Consider the following 24,418-nt stretch of genomic DNA (forward strand, 5'->3'; position numbering starts at 1 on the left):
TGCACAGCCGACTGTCACAGTCAGACATCATACTAGGACCACTGTACAGCCGACTGTCACAGTCTGACATCATGCTAGGGCCACTGTACAGCCGACTGTCACAGTCAGACATCATGCTAGGATCACTGTACAGCCGACTGTCACAGTCTGACATCATGCTAGGACCACTGCACAGACGACTGTCAGTCTGACATCATGCTAGGACCACTGTACAGCCGACTGTCACAGTCTGACATCATGCTAGGACCACTGCACAGCCGACTGTCACAGTCAGACATCATGCTAGGACCACTGCACAGCCGACTGTCACAGTCAGACATCATACTAGGACCACTGTACAGCCGACTGTCACAGTCTGACATCATGCTAGGGCCACTGTACAGCCGACTGTCACAGTCAGACATCATGCTAGGACCACTGTACAGCCGACTGTCACAGTCTGACATCATGCTAGGACCACTGCACAGACGACTGTCAGTCTGACATCATGCTAGGACCACTGTACAGCCGACTGTCACAGTCTGACATCATGCTAGGACCACTGTACAGCCGACTGTCACAGTCTGACATCATGCTAGGACCACTGCACAGCCGACTGTCACAGTCTGACATCATGCTAGGACCACTGCACAGCAGACTGTCACAGTCAGACATCATGCTAGGACCACTGTACAGCCGACTGTCACAGTCTGACATCATGCTAGGACCACTGTACAGCCGACTGTCACAGTCAGACATCATGCTAGGACCACTGTACGGCCTATGGTATATTCTCTGAGAGACGTGAATCCCTGCAGGTCCTATCAACTCAAGAAAATATGTCAACTGATTGACAAGGTTTTAGAAGCAAAGGTCACATGCATGGAAGGTTTTCCATGAGGGACAGTGAGGAGGTGTATGTTTGTCTGTCAAAACTCTCCAGACCACTCACAGTTGAAAGCATCAAGACATTCAACTTTGATATTAGTCAAAACTGAAGGCCAGTGCCTCATGGAGAATCACAATCAATGGAATGTAAGGTTGTGGAATGCAAGATTTCTCCACTAGCGGAACCCCCTCCTCACTCATATGTCGGATATGACACTCACGGAGCTGGTTGAAATCATTTCGGAGCTGAATCCTTGATTAGGGAGGCCCCATTGGGATCAAAAGATATTTTCATGTTTTGTACGCGGGATGGGTACATCGAAGACGATCAAGAATCATCCTGATTCATTCTGAGAGGAATATTTGATTTCCCCGACATCTCTTGATTATTAGACCAGATCGTCTGTCGGAGGTGATTAATTAGAACCTTTCCCACCTCCTTGGGATGACACTGAAGAGTGCTTGTCAAGATAAACTGAACAAGGTTTTACTGATTGCTTCGCTGGTTTTATGCTATACATTTTATTACTGAAAAGATTTTGGATGTTAGGAAGATATTGGAAGCTTTCTAATTTTTTATTGATGAAATGTGGAATCTGGAATGGTATTGATTTAAAATGAAGCTGTATCTGGTTAATGGGGCTATGCTTAGCAAGTTACTTATATATATGAGAGGGGGGAGAGAAATTAGAAAGACAAAGTACAGGAAGGAGAAAAGAGGGTGTGAGAGAAAATTAGAAGGAAAGTAAGGTCAGGAAATTGAGAGGGGAGAAAACACTGAACAGGTCATGAGTGAGTGAGTTGAGTTTTATGCTGCTTTTGCAATATTCCAGCAATATCAAGGCAGGGATACCAGAAATGGGCTTCAGACATTGTACCCATGTTAGCTACCCCACTGCCCCACAGGACAGACTGTGAATAGCATGAGGAGAGTCGGGGCTTGAACCTATAACCAGCATGCCTGGAAGCTATTGGGCAGTTGCATGGGCCACCTGTGAACCCAGGACTCAAACACACTCTTTACATACCTTTTGGGGGGCATACACTAGGAATAGATTATTTCCTTTGTTATAGATGAGTTATTAACTTGGCGTATTACCCGCAATAATCTGTGAAACAAGTATAATAATGGCCATAATACCCTCAATAATCTATGAAACAAGTTATAATGTTCATATTATATTATTACCCGAGATGATCTGTGAAACAAGTAATAATGGCCATATTACCCTCGATAATCCGTGAAACAATGATTTTTGCCATATTACCCTTGATTATCTGTGAAACAAGTAATAATATTGGCCATATTACCCTCATTAATCTGTGAAACAAGTAATAATATTGGCCATATTACCCTCATTAATCTGTGAAACAAGTAATAATATTGGCTATATTACCCTCAATAATCTGTGAAACAAGTAATAATTGGCCTGGCCTATAATGTGCCATTAAGTATTTATAAAATAGGTAAAAACTATATTTTGTTTTCGATGCATGACACACAATCATCCACAGAGAAGACATATTAATTACCCTAATTTCTAACATCATAAGCATCCCACAAGTGTAGCCAAGTATGTTCTTCTCTGTCTTACGAGAGTTTGATGAGCCATTTGTTCTGCACTGTGGCAACGCCACTATTAAATACATGTCCATCATGTTCCTGCCAAGGACAGTGATTGTCAAAAGCCATTGAATTCTTGTCAATTCATCTTCTTGTCCCATCAATCTAACTGGAGACTTATCAATATCATGATGCAAAGATGTCATTAAATATATACCAACTCATTTACCGCAATGCAAGCAGCTTACTTTTCGATGAAGACTATTTGCAATGTTATTCAGCTCAATCATATGTGAAAAATCAGACAAAATTAACAGAATTACCAAGTAACTAAGCCAATTTGGGTTAACAGTGGCAGTAGGATTGAGTTTTACAAATCTCTCACGTTCCGGCATGTATTTACCTCATTGATTGGTGGCCACTGTGTTGTGTCTGGGTGGCGTTCCTATGATTTCTCGTCAATGCCTTGTAATTTGTGGTTCATTCACAAGGGGCAAATTTCCTTTCTGGGGTTCCTTCAGTAAGACGCGGCGTGGTGGGGAAATTACATAATTAGTTGTCATTGATTTGAGTTGAGTTGCAGGAGCAGGATATGTATGTTGAATATATACGATGATGGTGGTGATGATAGCGATGATGTTTTATGATGATGATGATATGATGTCTGATGTGATAATGTCTTAAGTGATGATGATGATGATGATGATGATGATGATGATGATAATGTGATGGGGATGATGTCTTAACTGATGATGATGATATATGATGATGATGATATAAATGGTGATGATGTCTGATGTGATATCATGGCTTAAGTGATGATGATGATGATGATGATGATTAAAGTGATGATGATGATGATGATGATTAAAGTGATGATGTCTAAAGTGAAGATGATGATGATGATGTGATGATAAATGAAGTGATCATAATCATCATCGTGGTTTGGTGATGATGAAAATAACAATTTGTTTAGTCTGTTCAATCCTTCATGTAATGGCAATGGCTGATGGCCCTGAGCCAAAACAATAGCACAGCAACATAGAACTGTTTGGTATATAGTTAGTTATACCAAGGTTCCATCCGTTCATCAGAAAACTTTGTCCGCGCGATTTCTCTTAAACCATTCAGTGGATTCATCTCAGACTTAGTACATATAATCTGTGTCATATGAAGGGGTGCAGTCAAGAGAAAAAATTGTTTTTATCAATTTTCCATTTTTTTATGAATTTTTCAAACCCTAACCCTATCCTAGCTATTTAATTTGTAACTACTGACCCACTAGGCGGGTCAGGGGTATTAATGAGCCATGCTCACTTTTGCACTTGTTGTTTTTTGGTTTCAGTCATAGATCTTTACAGATGCATATCAGAATCTGTAGCAACACAAGTTGCTGAGTAAAGTTTGGAGATATACTTGCACCTTGACTAACAACAAAATAATTCAAACTGGTTATCACAGTTGGATTTTAACAAGACTGTCAGTGGAAATTAATTAAGTTCTAAATAACACAAATTTGGTACAAATAAGCATGCAAATGTCAAGTTTATAGAAGTTGAACCCATAAATGTTTCTAATTAACACCAGAGGCCTCGGGGGGGAAATGAAATCAGGTGTAGTATATTTATGTTTGTGGCCTTAAATTAGTTCCTACAGACACCTGCTGGTGTTGCTATTGATAGATGCTGGCCTCCCCTGCATGACAATAACACTGGCAATGGCGCTGTACTTGCAGCGCCACAGTTCAAATGCCTTTCATGTTCAAAGTACTTCAAGGACCATGGGTGTTGATGCATTATGGGACAGGGGGTCACTGGTGGCCCTTGGGCACGCCAGAAACCTATGATTGTGGGTTCGAATCCTGGTTCGCCCCGATTATGTTTCTAGGTTTGTCATCACCATATCCGTGCTTGTGGGTTTCACCAAAGTGGTAAACATGTGAGACCTGCATCAGGCTTTCCTCCTACATTAAACTGACACGCCATGATATAACTGGAATACTGTTAAAAGCGACGTAAACCCAACTCACTCACTAATTATGGGACAGACCATTTAATAATGTAGGTGTGCATGGGATATCTGTTTGGAAAATACATTTATTCCTGAAAATTATGGATAAAAATCTTTTGTCCTCAGGTTTAACAAAAAGACAAAAAAAATTCACTGGATATGCTGGATGATGATGTGTTGTTGTTTTGTTTGTTTGTTTTGTTTGTTTAACACCACACTCAGCAATATTTCAGCTATATGAAGGCGATCTGTAAATAATTGACTCTGAACCAGACAATCAAGTGATTGATATCATGATCTAACGATCTACGCAATTTGGATATGATGACATGTATCAACCAAGTCAGCGAGCCTGACCACCCGATCCCCTAAATTGCCTCTTACGAAAGCATAGTCGCCTTGTACGGCAAGCATGGGTTGCTGAAGAGGTATTCTACCCCGGATATTCATGGGTCAAAGTGTTGTGGGTAAAAACAATTGTTTAGCCCTTCTTTTCAGTGAGGGCTTACTGAAATATTTGTCTCAAACAATATTCCAGCCCCCCCCCCCCCCCCCCCCCCCCCCGACCACAATAGCAAATGGCCAGTCCCCTATGATACTTCTATAACTGTGACCCCCGTGGTGTCGCCAGGATGGGTTACACCCAGTACCTCCTGTCTGTAATCAGAGCAGACTATGGAGGATTGAGTGGTCACAATGATGGAAACCTTCATGATTTTGTGGCATCATGCCCTGGACTCATTGATCGTGCTATCAACCATCAATTTTTAATCTGCCTTGCCAAGTCTGTCGTAATGTAGCTGGAATATATTCTGACTGTCAGGTAAGATGACACTGCTGTGATATTGATGGAAAGTGGCATAAAATGACTCACTCACTCACTCACTCACTCACTCACTCACTCAAACCCACCCATTCACTCCAACCCACCCACTCACTCACTCACTCACTCACCCACCCACCCACTCACTCACTCACCCACCCACCCACCCACCCACTCACTCACTCACTCACTCACTCACCCACGCACCCACCCACCCACCCACTCACTCACTCACTCACTCACTAACTCACTTCCTCGCCTCACTCTCTCACTCACTCACTTCCTTGCCTTACTCACCCACTCACTCACTCACTGACTCCCCCACTCACTCACTCACTCACTCACTTCCTCGCCTCACTCACTCACTCACTCACTCACTCACTGACTTCCTCGCCTCACCCACTCACTCACTCACTCACTCACTGACTCACCCACTCACTCACTCACTCACTCACTGACTCACCCACTCACTCACTCACTCACTCACTGACTCACCCACTCACTCACTCACCCACTCACTCACTCACTCACTCACTCACTCACCCACTCACTCACTCACCCACTCACTCACTCACCCACTCACTCACTCACTCACTGACTCACCCACTCACCCACTCACTCACTGACTCACCCACTCACTCACTCACCCACTCACTCACTCACTCACTCACTCACTCACCCACTCACTCACTCACCCACTCACTCACTCACCCACTCACTCACTCACCCACTCACTCACTCACTCACTCACTCACTCACCCACTCACTCACTCACCCACTCACTCACTCACCCACTCACTCACTCACTCACTCACCCACTCACTCACTCACTCACCCACTCACTCACTCACCCACTCACTCACTCACCCACTCACTCACTCACCTACTCACTGACTTCCTCGGCTCACCCACTCACTCACTCACTCGCTCACTGACTCACCCACTCACTCACTCACACTCACTGTGATGCTACGCCCATATCCCCTCCAGGAGTCCTCTGCCCCAAAGGATCGCCCAGCTTGTCAGATTACTTTGTTATATATCATTGGATAAAGATACGTTTATTTTCAATAGCCAATGAAAATAATCATGTACCACATCATCAAGTGTCAGCTATCTGAATGTTGTTTTTGTGAAATAAAACTAAATTCCCCTGTATCAGATGATAAAATGTAAATGTTAATTTTGACCCGGTTAATTTTCTTTCTCAAAACACATCACTGAAATTCAATATTATTGTGAAATAATAAATAGTTTGTTCTTTGCTGTTGTTTTTAGTAATTTGATAAACCTTACAAATATATAGAACAATTATGGCTTGTTTTAATCTATTTCTAAGCGTTTCAGTTACGTTTAGAAACTAAACAGATCTTAAAGGCTGGGAGGTTTTCAAGATCAGTCTCTGACAAAATAAATACATCCAGCAATGCCGCCCATCTTTTTTAAAACCAGAATGTTGATCCATCTCGTGTCACAATCATTGTTTATAAACCCATAGAAAGGATATTACTCTTTTGAAGAGTATCTTTTGTATCTTTAAAGCATGTAATAGCATACAATAGAAGAAAATATATTTTATGCAACACAGAGCCCACAGAGTACATTATAATAATTATTTGGCACATATACTACTCACAAAAAGTTAAAGACACCCAATTCCTTCATATTACAATAAAGTAAACTACTGTTATAACAAACTCAAATGGACCGATTATGTTTCTAGGTTTGTCAGCACCATATCCATGCTTGTGGGTTTCACCAAAGTGGTAAATGTCTGAGACCTGCATCACTTCGGGCTTTCCTCCCACATTAAGCTGACACGCCACAATATAACTGGAATACTGTTAAAAGCAGCGTTAAACCCAACTCACTCACTCACTCACTCACTCACTCACTCACTCAGAAGCATGTGAAGCCTCTTAAGTACATCATGGCAAGAACGTCTGGCAAGCAGCAGACATGCCAGGGATGATATTCACCATGAGCTATAACGAGACTGACAATTCTAAATCAAAATCATGAATGAAAAAACTGATTATTTTCTTTGTATAGCTGAGCTCTGTGTGTTTGACTAGCATGTGTGGCACTCGACTGATGCCACCCTTCCCTGAAATTACAGTCAAGCGAAAATAATTTCGGAGATCATTTACAAAATCAACATTGATGTGCTCCCAACCCTATTGCCCTCCTAACGCTGAAGACGCGTGTTGTGGCCACATTAAAGAGTTTCTCCCACTTGAAGGCTACCCTTCCCTCGCCACTGAAAGAAAATACGCAATAGCTTATCTGTTCACCTCTAAGTATTAGAGTCGTGCTGTCGATGTGTGCTGCACTCAGGTATAAACCCAGTTTATTACATCCGATACTCCTTACAGGGTAGCATAGGAGTCTGTGTGCTAGTGTCATGTACTCCTAGTCATGCTGCGAGCACGTGGGCAGGTGGTTTGTTTCTGGTGCAGGTGATTTACGTTTGCATGCTGTTGGTGTGGAATTTCTCATTTTAAAGATCGTGTTTGTTTATTAAGAGGTGTAAACTGTTTTATATTTTTGAAATAATTTGTCAGTAGATACCATATAAAAAGGTATTAGAAAAAAGTCTCATCATGTGTACAATTGCCCATCTGTCACATTTATTGTCATCCAACGTTCTGATATCCACTTACCTGGCCATTCCCCCATAATTCATCCATCATCTATATTCATCCATATCATCCATCATTCCATCCATCCATCCATCTTCTATATTCATCCATATCATCCATCATTCCATCCATCCATCCATCATCTATATTCATCCATATCATCCATCATTCCATCCATCCATCCATCATCCATCTTCTATATTCATCCATATCATGCATCCATCATCCATCATCTATATTCATCCATATTATCCATCAATCCATCCATCATCCATCTTCTATATTCATCCATATCATCCATCCATCATCCATCATCTATATTCATCCATATCATCCATCATCTAGATTCATCCATCCATCCATCCATCATCCATCTTCTATATTCATCCATATCATCCATCCATCATCCATCATCTATATTCATCCATATCCATCCATCATCTATATTCATCCATCCACCTATCATCAATGTCCATTCATCACCCACATCAATATCATCCATCCATCCATCATCTATATTCGTCCATATCATCCATCCATCATCCATCATCTATATTCATCCTACGTTACCCGACCGCCCCCATAAGGAATGAGATATTGGTGCTGTAAATTATTGTTCTTTCCTCCCCATAAAATACCAAATACCAAACTGAAATATAAGAACTGTACTAAATATTTTAAGAAAAATTCAATAAAAATGTAGTATAAATGTTGGAGGGTATGTCTTACATTAAGGCATTCAAGTGAACATATATTCGTTATGACATATCCCAGATGTACCCTCGGCAGCTATGAAATGTCATGCAGCTCAAACCATTTCTTTATCAAATGTGGAATGATATTGACATGTAAATATCCATGTCATTTATATACACATGTTTTGAGGGAAAGAAATATTATATCAGGGTCGTATTGTTATGCTTCACTATTTCTTACTGTGAGATATTTCAGAACATACCTGACGTGTAAAAAGACACTATAAGCTCTCATAAAACCAGTAAGTAATATTTCACATGCACGGTTGTAAAAGATTATTAGTTCACAATAATAAGGTCGTGTCAAGACCTTAGGAAGTCATTAAAGCAAAGAGAATAATTATCTCTTCTCAAATATGCATCATTTATATGAGCAAGAGCCCAGTCACACCCATTGTAAATCTCGGTGCAAGGTAGTTACGTGCTACACCGGGGGCGGAGAGGTGATCAAGAGAGACATAATCTCAACACAGAATTTCTTTGAAGTACAGATCCAAAATATGAATCTCTTAAAGTGATAGCGTCAGAGTTTAGCATCATAAAGGGCTTGTGTTCAACTGTAGCATCTTAAAGGTGCATTGCCTGAACTGTACCATCTTAAAGCTGTAGTGACTGAACTGTAGCATATCAAAGGTGTTTTAGTGTCTTAACTGTAGCATGTAAAAGGTGTTTTAGTGTCTTAACTAGCATATAAAAGGTGTAGTGTAAGGTTGTGGCATATTAAAGGTTTAGTGCCTTAACTGTAGCATGTTAAAGGTACAGTGTCTTAATTGTAGCATATGAAAGGTGTTTTAGTGTCTTAACTGTAGCATATTAAAGGTGTAATGTGAGTTGTAGCATCTTAAAGGTGTAGTGCCTGAACTGTAGCATCTTAAAGGTGCAGTGCCTGAACTGTAGCATATTAAAGGTGTAGTGTCTTGACTGTAGCATCTTAAAGGTGTAGTATCTTAACTGTAGCATCTTAAAGGTGTGTGCCTTAATTGTAGCATATCAAAGGAGAATTGTCTCAACTGTACCATCTTAAAGCTGTAGTGTCTGAACTGTATGACATATACAATGTAGAATCAGGGTATTAAGGCCAAATAGTCAATATGTTTAAAAAGAAAATATGTGTCTTTCAAACAGTTTCAGTTCATGACAACAATAGTTATAACAAAGTGTTACCGTAACTCTGTAAATATGGACGTTTATCATCCATACAGATGCCTGTTATGGCTTATCAAACAATTAAATGACCGATATTATACTTCAATAGTAAGTAAAGACTTCAGTAGTAAGTAAAGACAAGCTGTGAGAGAAACAAGGGACTTTACATCTACATGTTCAACAGGCTTGATATGTTGACCAGGGCCTCATTCCTCAAAGCGAGCGCTAAATGATCGTAAGCCTATGTTAAAGTATTGGACTTACGATCACCTTAGTGCTAAGATTGCTTTGAGGAACGGGGCCCATGAAAGCTAAAAAGTACTTCCACGTTCTCCTGCTCACTTCAAATCCATTTATATCAGTGTCAATGTTAATTCCTCTGCAGTGATAGGAAGCACTTAGCAGTTGTACACAATTTACTACTAACGTCTCCAGACAGGTTTAAACAGACAAAGTTAATTTCTTTTTCTGAAAAAAACTATACATTTCAATAGAAAGCAACAGTTTGGAGTTGAGTTAAAAGAGATAAATTGCTCAATCCCAAGGATGTTGTTCAAAACAACTTTTCAAAGGATTTTATTTCGTCTTTTGATGATATGCGTCATAAGTATTTTGTGAAGAACAGAAATTTGAAATAAAAGGAAAAGAAAATAGTTGTTTAAGCTGCAGTAAATTTTTACGGCTCTAACTCAGATGGCTTAATTAAACCCAGTCTATACAATTGGCATACAATGACGTGCATCAACCAAGTCAGCAAGTCTGACCACCTGATCTCTTTTGTCACCTCTTATGAAGACAAATTCTAACCCGGATCATCACAGGTGCAAACCACTTTTGCAAAATCTAAAATAATAGTATTATACAATTATCACATTCTGAAGATCATCATCATCATCATCATCATCATCATCATCATCATCATCATCGAAAACAAATCTTGAGAAATCAGCTTTACCCAGAATGCAATATTCCAAGTGTCGTCATTATGAAGATGTTTCTAAGTGGGATTCATTTAAATTATGACAGTTAAGCGGTAATGTCTGAATCCTACTTGACCCGAGGAAGGGGGTAACATATAGCAGGGCAGGGCACCGATAGTTCCATGACATCATTTACATCATGTACCTGTAGTATACCGGATGTCGTTGAGAACCACACCAGACTCTCACAACATTTTCCGCCTTATCGGGGTAGCAGAGGTTAAAATCAAAGGAAATACAGCTTTGATATGAAAAAACTGATTCTGGAAACTTTTGATGTATCGCCTCGCACTGTCTCACCCAAGTAGGATTGGGATGTACTCTCAAGTTCAGAAGCAGTACAAATGTCATGTTTATTTCACCAGGTTCTGATGGCTGTGTAAACAAGCCAATCATGCTTCATCGGGTCTTGAAATGTATCAGAGTATCCTTGGTACAAGCTATCATTTTCTGTGTTGATCATTCAGCCATTCATGATTTCTACCTGCATTCTGGGCACGCCAGAAACCTATGATTGTGGGTTCGAATCACGGTTCGCCCCGATTATGTTTCTAGGTTTGTCAGCACCATACCCATGCTCGTGGGTTTCACCGAAGTGGTAAACGTCTGAGACCTGCATCACTTCGGGCTTTCCTCCGTCTTTAAGCTGACACGATGTGATATGACTGGAATACTGTTAAAAGCGGCGTTAAACACAACTCTCTCACTCACTCTACCTGCATTCAATGAATGAGTTGGGTGTTTTTGCTCCTGTTAGCAAATCACAGTCATATCACAGTGTAAGTAGGACGACATCTGGTCTGTCTCCCAGACAGTATATAAATCCAACTCAAGTTTAGAATGATTTGGCAAGTCTAGATTGCCTAAGCCATTAGCATTGTTCTGGGCTCCTATTTAGATTTTATTTTGTATTGTGTAGATATATATGATTTAATAAGATAACTATTTCAGGGATTAAATGTTAGTCAAGGGACAACAGAAAATTGTCTGTACACAGTGTCCCTGAGTGAGTGAGTGAGTGAATAAATGAGTTAAACAGCATTCCAGTTACATAACGGCATGTCAGCTTGATGTTGGTGGAAGTTTCATTCAAGTTTTTATTCCACTCAAACATCACCACCACACAATTACATATATCACCCACCACATGCTTTTCTACAACAACCGACAAGAGTAAATGTTTCTACATCTGGGCAAAATATCCCATGTTTCCGGTGATGTTGAAAACTTGGATCGGAAATTAGATGAATAATGATCATACGTATTGCAATCTCTCCTCTATGTCTCAGGTTTCTTGTTTGTTTGTTTGTTTGTTTTTATGTACAAACAACATTTTTAATTGGACCACATTTCCATTAAAACATTTACAAATTAGCCAAATACGTTTGATTGTTTTTAAGAATTATTTATAAGATTGTTTATGTTCAAATGAACAACTTTTACTGAACACTGTTATTGTAATAGGTTCATATTTGGTTCATATTCAAATATTCCCCAAAGTGATGCAGGTCTTAGACATAATTTCCACTTTGGTGAAACACACAAGCATTGACATGGTGCAGACAAACCTAGATAATCGGGGTGAACCTTTCTTGGCATCAAACCTGTGTCTTCAGCATGACAAGCTAACGCTTTATCCACTGGACCGACCCGGCTGATTAATAAACCCCAGAACGCGTGGCCCACTGTTCATTAACTTCATCGATGAATCAAAATGAAAAGATAGCTTTTTATATTGATTTTTGACTGATGCTATTGGCTTAGATGATATGGATATCTGATGTAAAGTAAATTCACATTCATGTCCAGTATAGGAAAATTCATACACGAACAGCCATGAGTAATAAGAACTTTGGCTTCAAATTGCAACTTGTTTTATTGGGCACATGGAATAATTTGATAAATATAGGATTTGGGGGTTCCGTATTTTAGATACAACTGTCATGCCATATTCTTGATTATACATGATAGTCAGAATATTATATTATGAATCCATATTCAGATTCCTTGTCCAAATGATTGTGTTGCTTTAAGGACAAAATGTCAATCAAATCCAATAGAGGAAATCACCGTCTGCAACATTTGGCCATAATTACTTTAAAAACATCAGAAATCCATGTATCAAGCATCAGTGGCTGCATGGCTGGATACTTCTTGGTGATCTTGTCAACCTCCGCAGCCATTTCATGTCCTAATGAGAGCAGTATGGTAAAATCTGATTCATAAATAATTTCATGAGACTGATATTATGTTCCTTGTGTATTGATTTAATGTCAGAGATAAATACTTGCATGTTTTTCTTCCCAAATTCATGACATTAAAAGTTGTTGTTTTGCATTCTAGGGCATTTTCTTGGCAACAATACCATAATCAACCATTTACAAGAAGCAGGATTCAATGTCACCCATACTGCCTCGGATGAAGAAATCCCCATGTAAGTACTTCTACTTCCATCAATGTGTATGCAGAGAGTCATCCTTGGAGGACACCTGTCTCTTCAGTTGGTCGACTTGTGTGATCAAGTTGGTGTGAAATATATCAACCATGACATTTTGTGAATTGACTTTTGGCTAATTACGAGCCGTTGTGCTTGTGCGTCGATCTATGACTATCTATTTGCCGTTGTTCCTGGAAGCAAGTGTAGCTATGTAGTAAGAGAAAGCCACAGAGATAATCTTCATCCAGATCAGCCATAGTTAAAGAATTCTAGCTATAATCCTCTACCAGATCATCCGTAGTTAAAGAAAGCTAGCTATAATCTTCATCCAGATCAGTCATAGCTAGCTATAATCTTCTACCAGATCAGCCATAGTTAAAGAAAGCTAGCTATAACCTTCTATCAAATGAGCCTTAGTTGAAGAATCCTAGCTATAATCCTCTATCAGATCAGCCATAGTTACAGAGTCCTAGCTATAATCTTCTATCAGATCAGTCATAGTTAAAGAAAGCTAGCTATAATCCTCTATCAGATGAGCCATAGTTAAAGAAAGCTAGCTATAATCTTCAATCAGATCAACCTTAGTTAAAGAAAGCTAGCTATAATCTTCTATCAGATCAGCCATAGGTAAAGAATCCTAGCTATAATCCTCTATCACATCAGCCATAGTTAAAGAAAGCTAGCTTTAATCTTCTATCAGATCAGCCATAGTTACAGAGTCCTAGCTATAATCTTCTATCAGATCAGCCATAGGTAAAGAATCCTAGCTATAATCTTCTATCAGATCAGCCATAGTTAAAGAATCCTAGCTGTAATCTTCAATCAGATCAGCCATAGTTCAAGAAAGCCATAGCTATAATTTTCTATCAGATCAGTCATAGGTAAAGAAAGCTAGCATTAATCTTCAATCAGATCAGCCATAATTAAAGAAAGCCATAGCTATAATCACAAATGAAGACTGGTTTTCACCCAAAGGGTAGCCATGTCCTGCCCTACTGATAGCGCCTGCCACTCACAGTTTGCATAAAGACATATGTCCTTGTTGCCCCGACACTGCACAGCAGTACACCTGCCATGTAACAGCAGGTAAGTGCAACCATACAATCAGGTGATGGACCAGAAAAGACACAACAGAATTCGTTTGAGGAAATAAATGCATTTCTAAGCTATCTCCCACATAAAATGTTTGACCCCCAGATAAGAGAAACTTTGAAGTGACACACTGAGTTGAGAAATTTTCCGAAAGAAGGAAATAAAATTGAAATCTATACTTATACCATTTTTTTTTTCAAATATGATGACTAAAAAGAGTGTACTGTTTGCCTGGCACGATCACACAAATAGAAGAGCCATATGTTTGTTTATCTAGTGTTTATCATCGTTTATGAAGTGAGAGAGTTATTTGACGTATTTTACAACTATTCCCGATTGAATGCCTTTGATATGATATAGCTTTATGGGTTTTCAGACGTTGGCAGAAGGTGGTAAAGTGTGGCCACTACGCTTTTCTCTGGTATCTGGAAACGTGTCACGAACATGTCAATGAACATTTGATGAATAGCGCCATTAAAGTGGGAATTTATGTTTATCACTTTAAGGGACTATTAAGTGTATGGAAATAAACCCCTAAGCAAGTGTTTTGAGTGATATTATATTTTGAAATTGTATTGAGTGGGGACATAGTTAGGTAATAAATGTCATATTTTTGTTATTAAACTGATATTTTTTTTAAACATAAATTTATTGCAAATGCGTTCTACATGACATTTATGGCACGGAAGGTTATTGTGATCTGCTGCGTTATATTGTAAATTATGTAAGATATCTTCCTAATGCATGAAACAACAAAATGAAACCTGTTCAAATCTATTTTTCCAAAGCATATTTATGTGTACCATGATTCAAGAAATATATTACTCAAAAGAAGTTAAAGAGCACTGATTTTTTAATTTTTTTAAAAAAAATCTGTCATGGCTGGTTGGTATAGCACAGCCTTCCAAGTATGGGTGTTCTTTAACTTTTTTTGAGCAGTATATGTCAAGACTTTTTTTCTCAAGTTCTTCATTCAGAATTTACTGTTCTGTAATCAACTGTATAGATATTATCTTCAGTATTAAAACAATCCATCTTGTAACAAATAAGAAATGAATGATACTGTCATTCGCCAACAAACAGTTTGAGGGTGCAAACATTAAATGTGAAACTAAATAAAAAAGAATGAACAAAATATGTATACCCCTTATACAAATTGTATTGAAGGATAATAGTTTCTTTTCATTGTTACTTTATGTTATCCTGATTATAATACTTTTTTATACAAAATATAATTAAACAGTTTTAATTTGTGTTTCATCCAAATACAATAAATAAGTGCCTGCAATATTTTATTTGCATTGTTCAAATTCTTCATATTATCTTCTAAAAGAAAGATTAATGATAATGCATTAAGTTACAAGGTTGTAGATCGATGTGGCAGTAGGGTAGGATAGCCATGTAGTGCCAGCGTTGGCTCGCCATCACCTGGGTTTGATTCCCAGGGTGTGTACAATGTGTGAAGCGCATTCTTCGTCCCCTCTGGGAAATGGCTGGAATATCGCTAAAAGTGGTGTCCGATCATCTCACTCACTCAAACACATATGTGTCTATTTCTAGATTGCCCGAGTCACATAATTCTAAGAAATCCAATAAACCTCGGAGACACTTTTTGGCAGACATGACCTCTGAGTTTCCCCTCCCCTCTGATGTGCTCTACGGAGATATACAGTATCTATTCAAGAAAAGGTATATCCTTTGGAACTAGAAGTAGCATGGCAGACTTTTCTTGTGAAGTTTTTTAACTGAAGTGATACCACAATTCCTATGAGAATTTAAATATTATTGAGGAACCATGCTGGATTGTCAATTGCCTGTTTTCAGTCCAGGGATTTGTCTAGACCTTCTCAGAGGCCAATATTCGGCCCAAAGTCTGCAGAAAATGACTGTCCAAATTCCCAAATTTCAAATTTCCCAATTCATGTTATATAGTAATACTTAATGTTACCCCTTTGTAGAGGTGTCTTTTATTTCACTGACAAATTTGAGTAAAATAATGATTTCATCCCCGAAACTGCCTGCCAAGGTCATTTACCGGTAGTTTAGAATCCTGGAGAAATCTCTGGTCTAGATGTATGGAGCTTTGACTCTAGGTTATTTGAGTAACTGTTTACTCTTTGATTACTATACATCATACAATTCTAGCTAGCATCAAGCGAAGTGGTGTTTGTATCAATTGTTTCAGACTGCCAATTCAACCAAGCAAAATCCCCATTAAATCATTCAAATTTACTACACATATCTTACAATAGCCCAAAGGAAATGTTTATCCTTGAAATATCTTTTGGTGATGCTGTAGCAGTTATTTTCTGTCACAAATTTTACTTTATTCATTTCAATTGGTCCTTTTTTGTTTGTTAATAAACAGGACCTAATGTCTACGATATGATACATAATCAATACATCTATATTGGCTTATCAGACATGGGGTGACAACAATTTTGTATTAATTAAAAAATGTTTCTTTGCGCTCTCCCCTTTACTGTCAATTGCTGATTCTTTGGATTTCATGATTGATGTTACTCAAAAGCTACTGAGACCAAAGTAGCCACTAATCAACTTCAAAATTGTTTCATATTAAATTCCTTTCCATGACTCTTGCTGCAAACAAAACTAAAAGGAAAATGTTTTGTATTTTCTTAAAGTGTTTAAGATTTTATAGGAATTGTGGTATATAGCAAAGAATGCTTAACAAAATCATGATAGAATGGATTTGTTCAATTTCACTTATAAAGAGATTGTTTAATTTCGAAGCTTTTAATAAGTCCTTATGCTGAAATTCCCAGATGATTTGGACTTAGATTGGATCAAGTAACAATCTGCATGCATACTGGTGGATGATAAATGGGTGTTTTCTTTAGTTTATTAACTTAAAAAGAAATAAATGTTGATGATGTTGTTGCCTATTGCTGTGCATGCAACAAAAAACTGACGGTAATTCCAGGGTATGGTCAGTCAAGGCTTTCTTTCTGATGCTTTTTCTTTTCCTCTTATCGACATTTGCCTTGCATGTTTTACAGGCATAAAAAGCTTGGTAGAAACTAAATTAGATTAAATAACTAGCTACTAACCATCACAATTTGGTGAAGGAATGTTTCATCTGCCCCAAAAGAACATTTGAGCTTTTGCCATGGAACATCATCCAGGGTTGTTGTCTGTAGACATTTCACATTTCGCCGGATCAATTTAATTGAAACATTTTTATAGGAATTTCTAAGTGTAGAAGGGCTCAAATTTGTTCAAGTGTTCAACATTAATTTATTTGGGAGATAAAATTGGAAAAAGAATCATTCAATTTTAATTTTAGTTACAAGCCCTTGTGCTCAGAGACCGCAAAGACCAGACAAATGAAACATTGTATAAATTAAATTGCCATTAATATTTCCAAATTTGTCTAAGGCATTGTTATTGGTACTTATCTTCTCATGTTGTCTTTGAAGTTCCTTTTGATATCAATTTAACTGTACCATACTTCCTTAATGATGTTTATCTGATCATGCTTGAGATGTGGTGTGTGGTTAGTGTTTTGGAAAAGCAAACATGATATGTGCTGAAACAGGTCTATTTTACAAAAATGGATCTTTTCTCACTCCAAAACAATGCATTTTCAGTCAGGTGAGCTGCAAGATTCTTGGCTCTATGATTGTCTCAATCTTAAATGAAAATCATAGAGCCATGAAAATGAAATGAAAATCAATTATGTTGCTCCTAGTTTGTTAAGAGGTAGAAGTTAAATTATTTCATCATCCTTATGCTCAATTTGTTCACAATTCAGAATCAGAAAAAAATAATTAAATTTGCATTTATCATCTGTGTGTCATCATTTTATGTACATTCTTTATATCTACTTAGAGATGTTTTCTCGGTGTTAATATGAGACTTGTATGATTCAGGATCAGACATGAGCAACGGCGCCGCAAACAACGGCGGAAACAGATGAAGGCGAGGCAGAGACAGAAACAGCTGGATGCCCTGTGGAGTAGTCTTGATGTTGACAGGTAGGTTGTGGTCAGATGTTCACAGGTGTTAACTGGGACAGGTAGGAAGGGGTCAGATGTTCACAGGTGCTAATTAGGACAGGTAGGAAGGGGTCAGATGTTCATAGGTGCTAATTAGGACAGGTAGGAAGGGGTCAGATGTTCATAGGTGCTAATTGGGACAGGTAGGAAGGGGTCAGATGTTCACATGTGTTAATTTGGACAGGTAGGAAGGGGTCATAAGTGTTAATTAGGACTGGTAGAAGGTGGTCAGGTGTTAACTAGGGCAGGTAGGAAGGGGTCAGATGTTCATAGGTGCTAATTAGGACAGGTAGGAAGGGGTCAGATGTTCATAGGTGCTAATTAGGACAGGTAGGAAGGGGTCAGATGTTCACATGTGTTAATTTGGACAGGTAGGAAGGGGTCATAAGTGTTAATTAGGACTGGTAGAAGGTGGTCAGGTGTTAACTAGGGCAGGTAGGAAGGGGTCTGATGTTCATAGGTGCTAATTAGGACAGGTAGGAAGGGGTCAGATGTTCATAGGTGCTAATTAGGACAGGTAGGAAGGGGTCAGATGTTCATAGGTGCTAATTAGGACAGGTAGGAAGGGGTCAGATGTTCACATGTGTTAATTTGGACAGGTAGGAAGGGGTCATAAGTGTTAATTAGGACTGGTAGAAGGTGGTCAGGTGTTAACTAGGACAGTTAGGAAGGGTTCAGATGGTCATAGGTGTTAATTAGGACAGATAGAAGGTGGCCAGGTGTTAATTAGAAAAGGTAGGAGGGTGTCAGATGTACACAGGTATTACTAAGGACAGGTAAGAATGGGTCAGATGTGCTCAGGTGTTAATTAGGACCTCCTAATATCTTGTGCATCAGTCTTATCATAACTGAGTAACAAGGGAATTTCAGCCTCCAAGATTTCTTTGGTTATTTGTGACTTATCTATTTGCAGTTTGCCTTTTGACCACAGAGGAAAACGAAAAAGGAAGAAAAATAGTGGTGGCAGAAAAACCTTCAATGATCTGTGGGTCAGGATGGAAGGAGATGGGTAAGTAGATAGCGAATGTGCAGCACCAACATCATCCTTGCTGATAGCTGAGGAGCTGGCATTGAGTAGGTTTCATGAAAATGCTAGTCAAAAGTCAAAATAATTTGTTTAAATGACGAGTTAGTTTAGCCAATAGATAGCTCAGCTCCTGCTTTGGGTATAAATTGAACATTAAAATCAATGTCTGTCACAGTTTCAATCAACATAAAATAATGATAAAAAGTGATATTGCATTTGTGACAAAACAGTTGTTGTTTTGTTAACATATGAGAGGGAATGTTCATCTTTGACAACCCTGTGAATTTTTGTTCCAGGCCCGATTACCTTCAAGAGGCTGAGACTCCTCCTAAGCACCGACAGACCACATTTCCTCCTGTCAACAAGTATTCCTTTTACAAAAGTGGAGCTGGAAGCATCCACTCTACAGCCTTGTTACTGTGCTTGGCAATAATGATAGGCTACACCAACATATGATTGGTCAACATTAGTCATGTGACAATCTTGTGCTGCAGAAATGAGAAAAAGGACTCTGATTGGACAATAATACATTAAGTGATTGGAGAAGAATTGTGATTGGTCAGACTGGAAGCTCTGGCTGATCAATTGGATCATGTGATGAGCTATGATTGGTGAGATGGGATCATGTGAACACCAGAATCTCTGTGATTGGTTGGAGATGTGTATATGTGATAAAGACTTTATTGTTGTTGAATTCCAGACTGAGGAAGTCACAGGGAAAGTGGTACATAATGCTATTGTAATTGTAATATAGTTAAACATATTAGCTGCCAAATATATTGAGATAAGTTATTTGACTTTCTTTGTATGATCCACCGTATCCTGTCCGATATAAGTCGGACTCAGATCGAGTTATCTGTGGCAGATTGTCTATGTAGTTTCATCTTCCCCAGGCAAGGTAGTATAAATCCAGTTTTCACCCTTGCCGACATAAGCTTGAATTTTGTGACTCGTTCATAGTGCCACCAGTGGTTATGACGAGTTATGGCTCTTTGATGTCCCTGCTATTGACCAATCAGATTCCTCCTCTATTATCACATGCATTTGCTTCACCGGTTTGGCGGCGCCCAGTCAAGACAATCTGATCAATAATCATGATCTAAATTGTAAAATAAAATGGCTCTTGCCTCGCGAAGTGCTTTAAATCACATGGGCACATTGATTAAAAACATGAAAAGAGTTTGAAAATATCTCTTGACGCCCAGTTAATGGTATACATGCTCCGCAAATCCTGCAATCTACCGAAATCTGCACGACAGTCACAATGTTTATGAACCGGATGTTGATATCATTACACACTTCAGCAAGGGTGGAAACTGGACTGTTATGGACATTTAACTCCCTTACCTCAGGAAGAAGAAGTGGCTTAAGACATTATCAGTCTTATTGCCATGGGATGCATGTATTGACTATAATTGTCCTTAAAGTAAGTTTATCAGTAAGGCTTAATAAAAGTAATTTCAAAAGGGCACCCTCAAGTAATAAGGAACCCAGAAGTCTCTTTAGGTAGGAAGAGTACAGACTGCAAGAGATGGATGGGATGAAGGGTGCAAATTGAATTTGGAGGAACACTTTATTAAATACTGTATTCGATGTAATAAGTGCCCAGGACGCTCTCAAGAATAGAAATAGGGGCCTCTTATTAGAATATAATTTTGGTGAAAGAGTTGAAAGATCAATTCCATGGTTTATGCTGACAGCCTGAAATGATACACAAGAAAAGTCAGTGCATATCATACACGACAGATATGTTTTTCCAGAATTTAATTGCCCGTAATTAAGGGTGCATACAACACACAAGTGCGTATTATACACAAATAAATAAGTCGTGTGTACATTGATCAGTCGGAAGTGTGCTAATTGAGATTGTTCACGAGCCAATATATTGGCAAATATCGCAGTGGGAGCTTATTAGAGCAGGGCGCTTATTATGTCAAAGACTAGATGCTTACCCAGAGTAGAAATACCATGAGATATATTCCATAGATCTTAGATACTGCCATTGATCTTACCTTTGATCTGAGTCTGACATATGTTTTAGAATATGATGACAATGTGTGGTTAATGACACTGATTGCACCAAGTTGTCATCAATTTTCCATTCAGCTGCTGTGCCAGTAGATGTACCTGATACCAAAGTTGAATTCCATTCTGATCATTGAGCATATGTCACTGAGAGGTATACAAGTGATGCATGGTTTGCTTAAAGAGGAACTGTGATCCAAGGTCTGGTGCACAGTTTCAGTACAGGTCCAGACAATGTAGTCAGTGCGTTGAGTGAAACCAAGACATGCCTCTCTGTAATGTAGATAATCATTAACTGCTAGGATTCATGATCATCATATACTATTCAAAAGAAGTTAAGGACCCCATGGCATGTAGTTTCTGCTTCCTCAGCTGATGATGTGGATGTTCTGAAATTCTGCCATTCTTGGCGCCAGTGTCATCATGGTTTCTGCTTCCTCAGCTGATGATGTAGATGTTCTGAAATTCTGTCATTCTTGGCGCCAGTGTACACCATGGCATGTGTTTTCTGCTTCCTCAGTTGATTACTTGGATGTTATGGAATGCTGCCATTCCTGGCGCCAGTGTCACCATGGCATTCGATTTCTGCTTCCTCAGCTGATGATGTAGATGTTATGAATGCAGCCATTCTTGGCGCCAATGTCACCATGGCATGTGGATTTTGATTCCACAGCTGATGATGAGGATGTTATGAAATGCTGCCATTCCTGGTGCCAGTGTCATCATGGTTTCTGCTTTCTGAGCTGATTAGTATGTTGTTTATATTCTTTTCTTACCTTTGTTGAAAAAGACTGTTTTAAGTCCCTGGTTTTTAAACTGTAAGATTTGAAAGTGTAGGTTTCTGGCATGCTCAAGGGACACAACTCTGCACAGTGAACTTGCAGCGCCTTAGACAACTGGGCCACCTGTGCCGACTTGTATGATAGTAGGAATCTGTAAGCAGTATGACAATCAGGATACCCAAGCTTTCAGAGAGAAGAGAGATGGTTGTGAGAGAAATTATCTGTGATTGTTCTAGATTGTATGCTATTTTGCAGAAAGGATATCGTCATGGTTTCCATGCCTTGTCAGTTTATCATCATGGAGACCATGTCTTGTCAGTTTTTGTCATGGTAACCATGTCTTGTCAGTTATCGTCATGGATACCATGTTTTGTCCGTTACCGCCATGGATACCAAAGTCTTGTCAGTTATTGTCATAGTTACCACTATGTCTTACAGGTGTTGCTATGGATACCTTGTTTTGTCTGTTTTGTTTTGTATTGTTCTTTGTACATAAAAACAGTTCCTGTTATGTTTGGGAAAATGAATTTTTTAAACTCTGACAAATTGAAAGATGAGGTACCAAGGAAATATAAGGTGGTATACTTTAGGTATGAGGTTTTATACATTTATGACCTAATTCTCTCAGAATGCCCTGGGCATAGATCCCAGCAACTCATTTTGCAGGCTTTCCACTATTTGAAGAAATCTCAAGAAAAATAGGATGATGTCACTATAGGTTTATAAATTCATAACCGAACAGCTATTGTGTCAAGTGTCAATCTCATTAAAATCAGATCTTAGTTCTCGCTATCTCTAAACAAAGATCTGAGGACATCCCAGTATGGGTCGAGTCAGAACGACCGTTCATCCAACCAATCAGAACGTCGCTTACCAGATGATGAAAGTGACAGTCGGAATGTGTTTTCTAATCATGCAACCACGAAATATTTAACATGGGGTATTCCGAGCGACAGTTATGGGTTTTATGATTATATCCATACAATCTAGGCCATCTATATACCATTCTAGGAAGTTCTTATCAGTTTTTATCTTATCGAGAATACGTCAAAATATGTTTCGAAGCGTAGTCGCCAATTTGAAACTAGTGCTCGAGAAAGCAGCCTTCTGATTGGCTAATGTCGATATCTTGTCAGTCATTTCATTGGTCGGTCAATGTTCGCGAAAGGTCGTTCTGACGTGACCCGTAATGGGATGTCCTCAGATCTTTGTTTAGCGGTAGCGAAAACTAAGATCTGATTTTAATGAGATTGTGTCAAGTGTTGGCCTCTGGATGAATCCCATTGTGTTTACTCTGATATTAGACATTTCATTGAAATGGAAAAATATTTTCATTTTAGAAAATAATGCAGAAAAATGTTTTATGTTTTCATAAAGAGAGGAAGCAGCTACATTAGTGTCCTTATTTTGACAAAAGTTCTCCATTGTTATTTCGATGTAAATACCCTTGTCGTGACTCACATCAGTGAAAATTTCGACAATTCATTAAAAGCTCATTTACTTATCAAAACCCCAGTCTTGAAATCAGCAACATCTATTATGGCTGGTCTAAAAGAAGAATCTTATCGACAGTGTCCAAATAATCTAGTTAATTGGGTTTGTAAAATGTTTTTGGAGAACTGATGGCTGTAATTATTGAAGTGTGATACATATCCTGTCTGTACATCAGGTTTTGTACCTGTTCCTCCCAGTTGATTTAAACTGCACTGTGACCAAAGATAAGACCACAGATTGTTCTTGTGTGTGGCGATTCCTCTGGGATCTTCTCCCAGCCAATCATCACAGTTGCTTCTACTCACACCGACAACTGGTGCCTTTATCAGCTAAACACAATTATGCCTGTCAAATGAGGATGCTGGGTAATCTTAGAAAATAAATATTTATGCAACTTATTACCTCACTTGGTTCAGGAACAAGTGTTACAAGACCTGGAGGAAGAGTTAAATACTCCTTGATGACAGATATAATTAAATCAGAGCTTCCCATTGGCTGAGGAGTGGCCTGACATGATAGAGTTTACAAATTAATTTAGTGTCAGGTTTGGTTGACAAGTGCTATGAGACTGCTTGCTTGTAGAGGGGCGGGTGTGTTGTTGCCTATTAATGTTATGTCTATCAGGAAGACGTCTTACCTAAGATTACCAAAGTGTTGGTAGATATCCAGATTTGTCTGAAAGGTTTTGTGATTGTGCTTGTTTTTTCTGCTTATATTCGTCATTTAGGGGATAAACATTTTAGCAGGTGAAGCTT

The 24,418-nt window shown here is 38.8% G+C and overlaps 1 protein-coding gene across 2 annotated transcripts in view; it reads left to right on the forward strand.

The window, feature by feature from the left end:
* Positions 1-19,927, forward strand: part of LOC139480385 (metalloprotease TIKI1-like) — a 98,700-nt gene extending 78,773 nt beyond the window's left edge. The window contains exons 4-8 of one of the 2 annotated variants that reach the window (XM_071263451.1): positions 13,131-13,221; positions 15,877-16,005; positions 18,210-18,314; positions 19,249-19,344; positions 19,659-19,927. In XM_071263451.1, the coding sequence (XP_071119552.1) occupies positions 13,131-13,221; positions 15,877-16,005; positions 18,210-18,314; positions 19,249-19,344; positions 19,659-19,818 (581 nt within the window). In that variant the 3' untranslated portion in view covers positions 19,819-19,927. The remainder of the gene's footprint in view (positions 1-13,130; positions 13,222-15,876; positions 16,006-18,209; positions 18,315-19,248; positions 19,345-19,658) is intronic. The other variant, XM_071263452.1, reaches the window with a different exon arrangement.
* Positions 19,928-24,418: the final 4,491 nt, after the last annotated feature.

Source organism: Haliotis cracherodii, unplaced genomic scaffold, assembly GCF_022045235.1.
Source record: "Haliotis cracherodii isolate W230 unplaced genomic scaffold, xgHalCrac1.p SCAF_4, whole genome shotgun sequence".
NCBI classification, from domain to species: Eukaryota; Metazoa; Mollusca; class Gastropoda; order Lepetellida; family Haliotidae; genus Haliotis; species Haliotis cracherodii.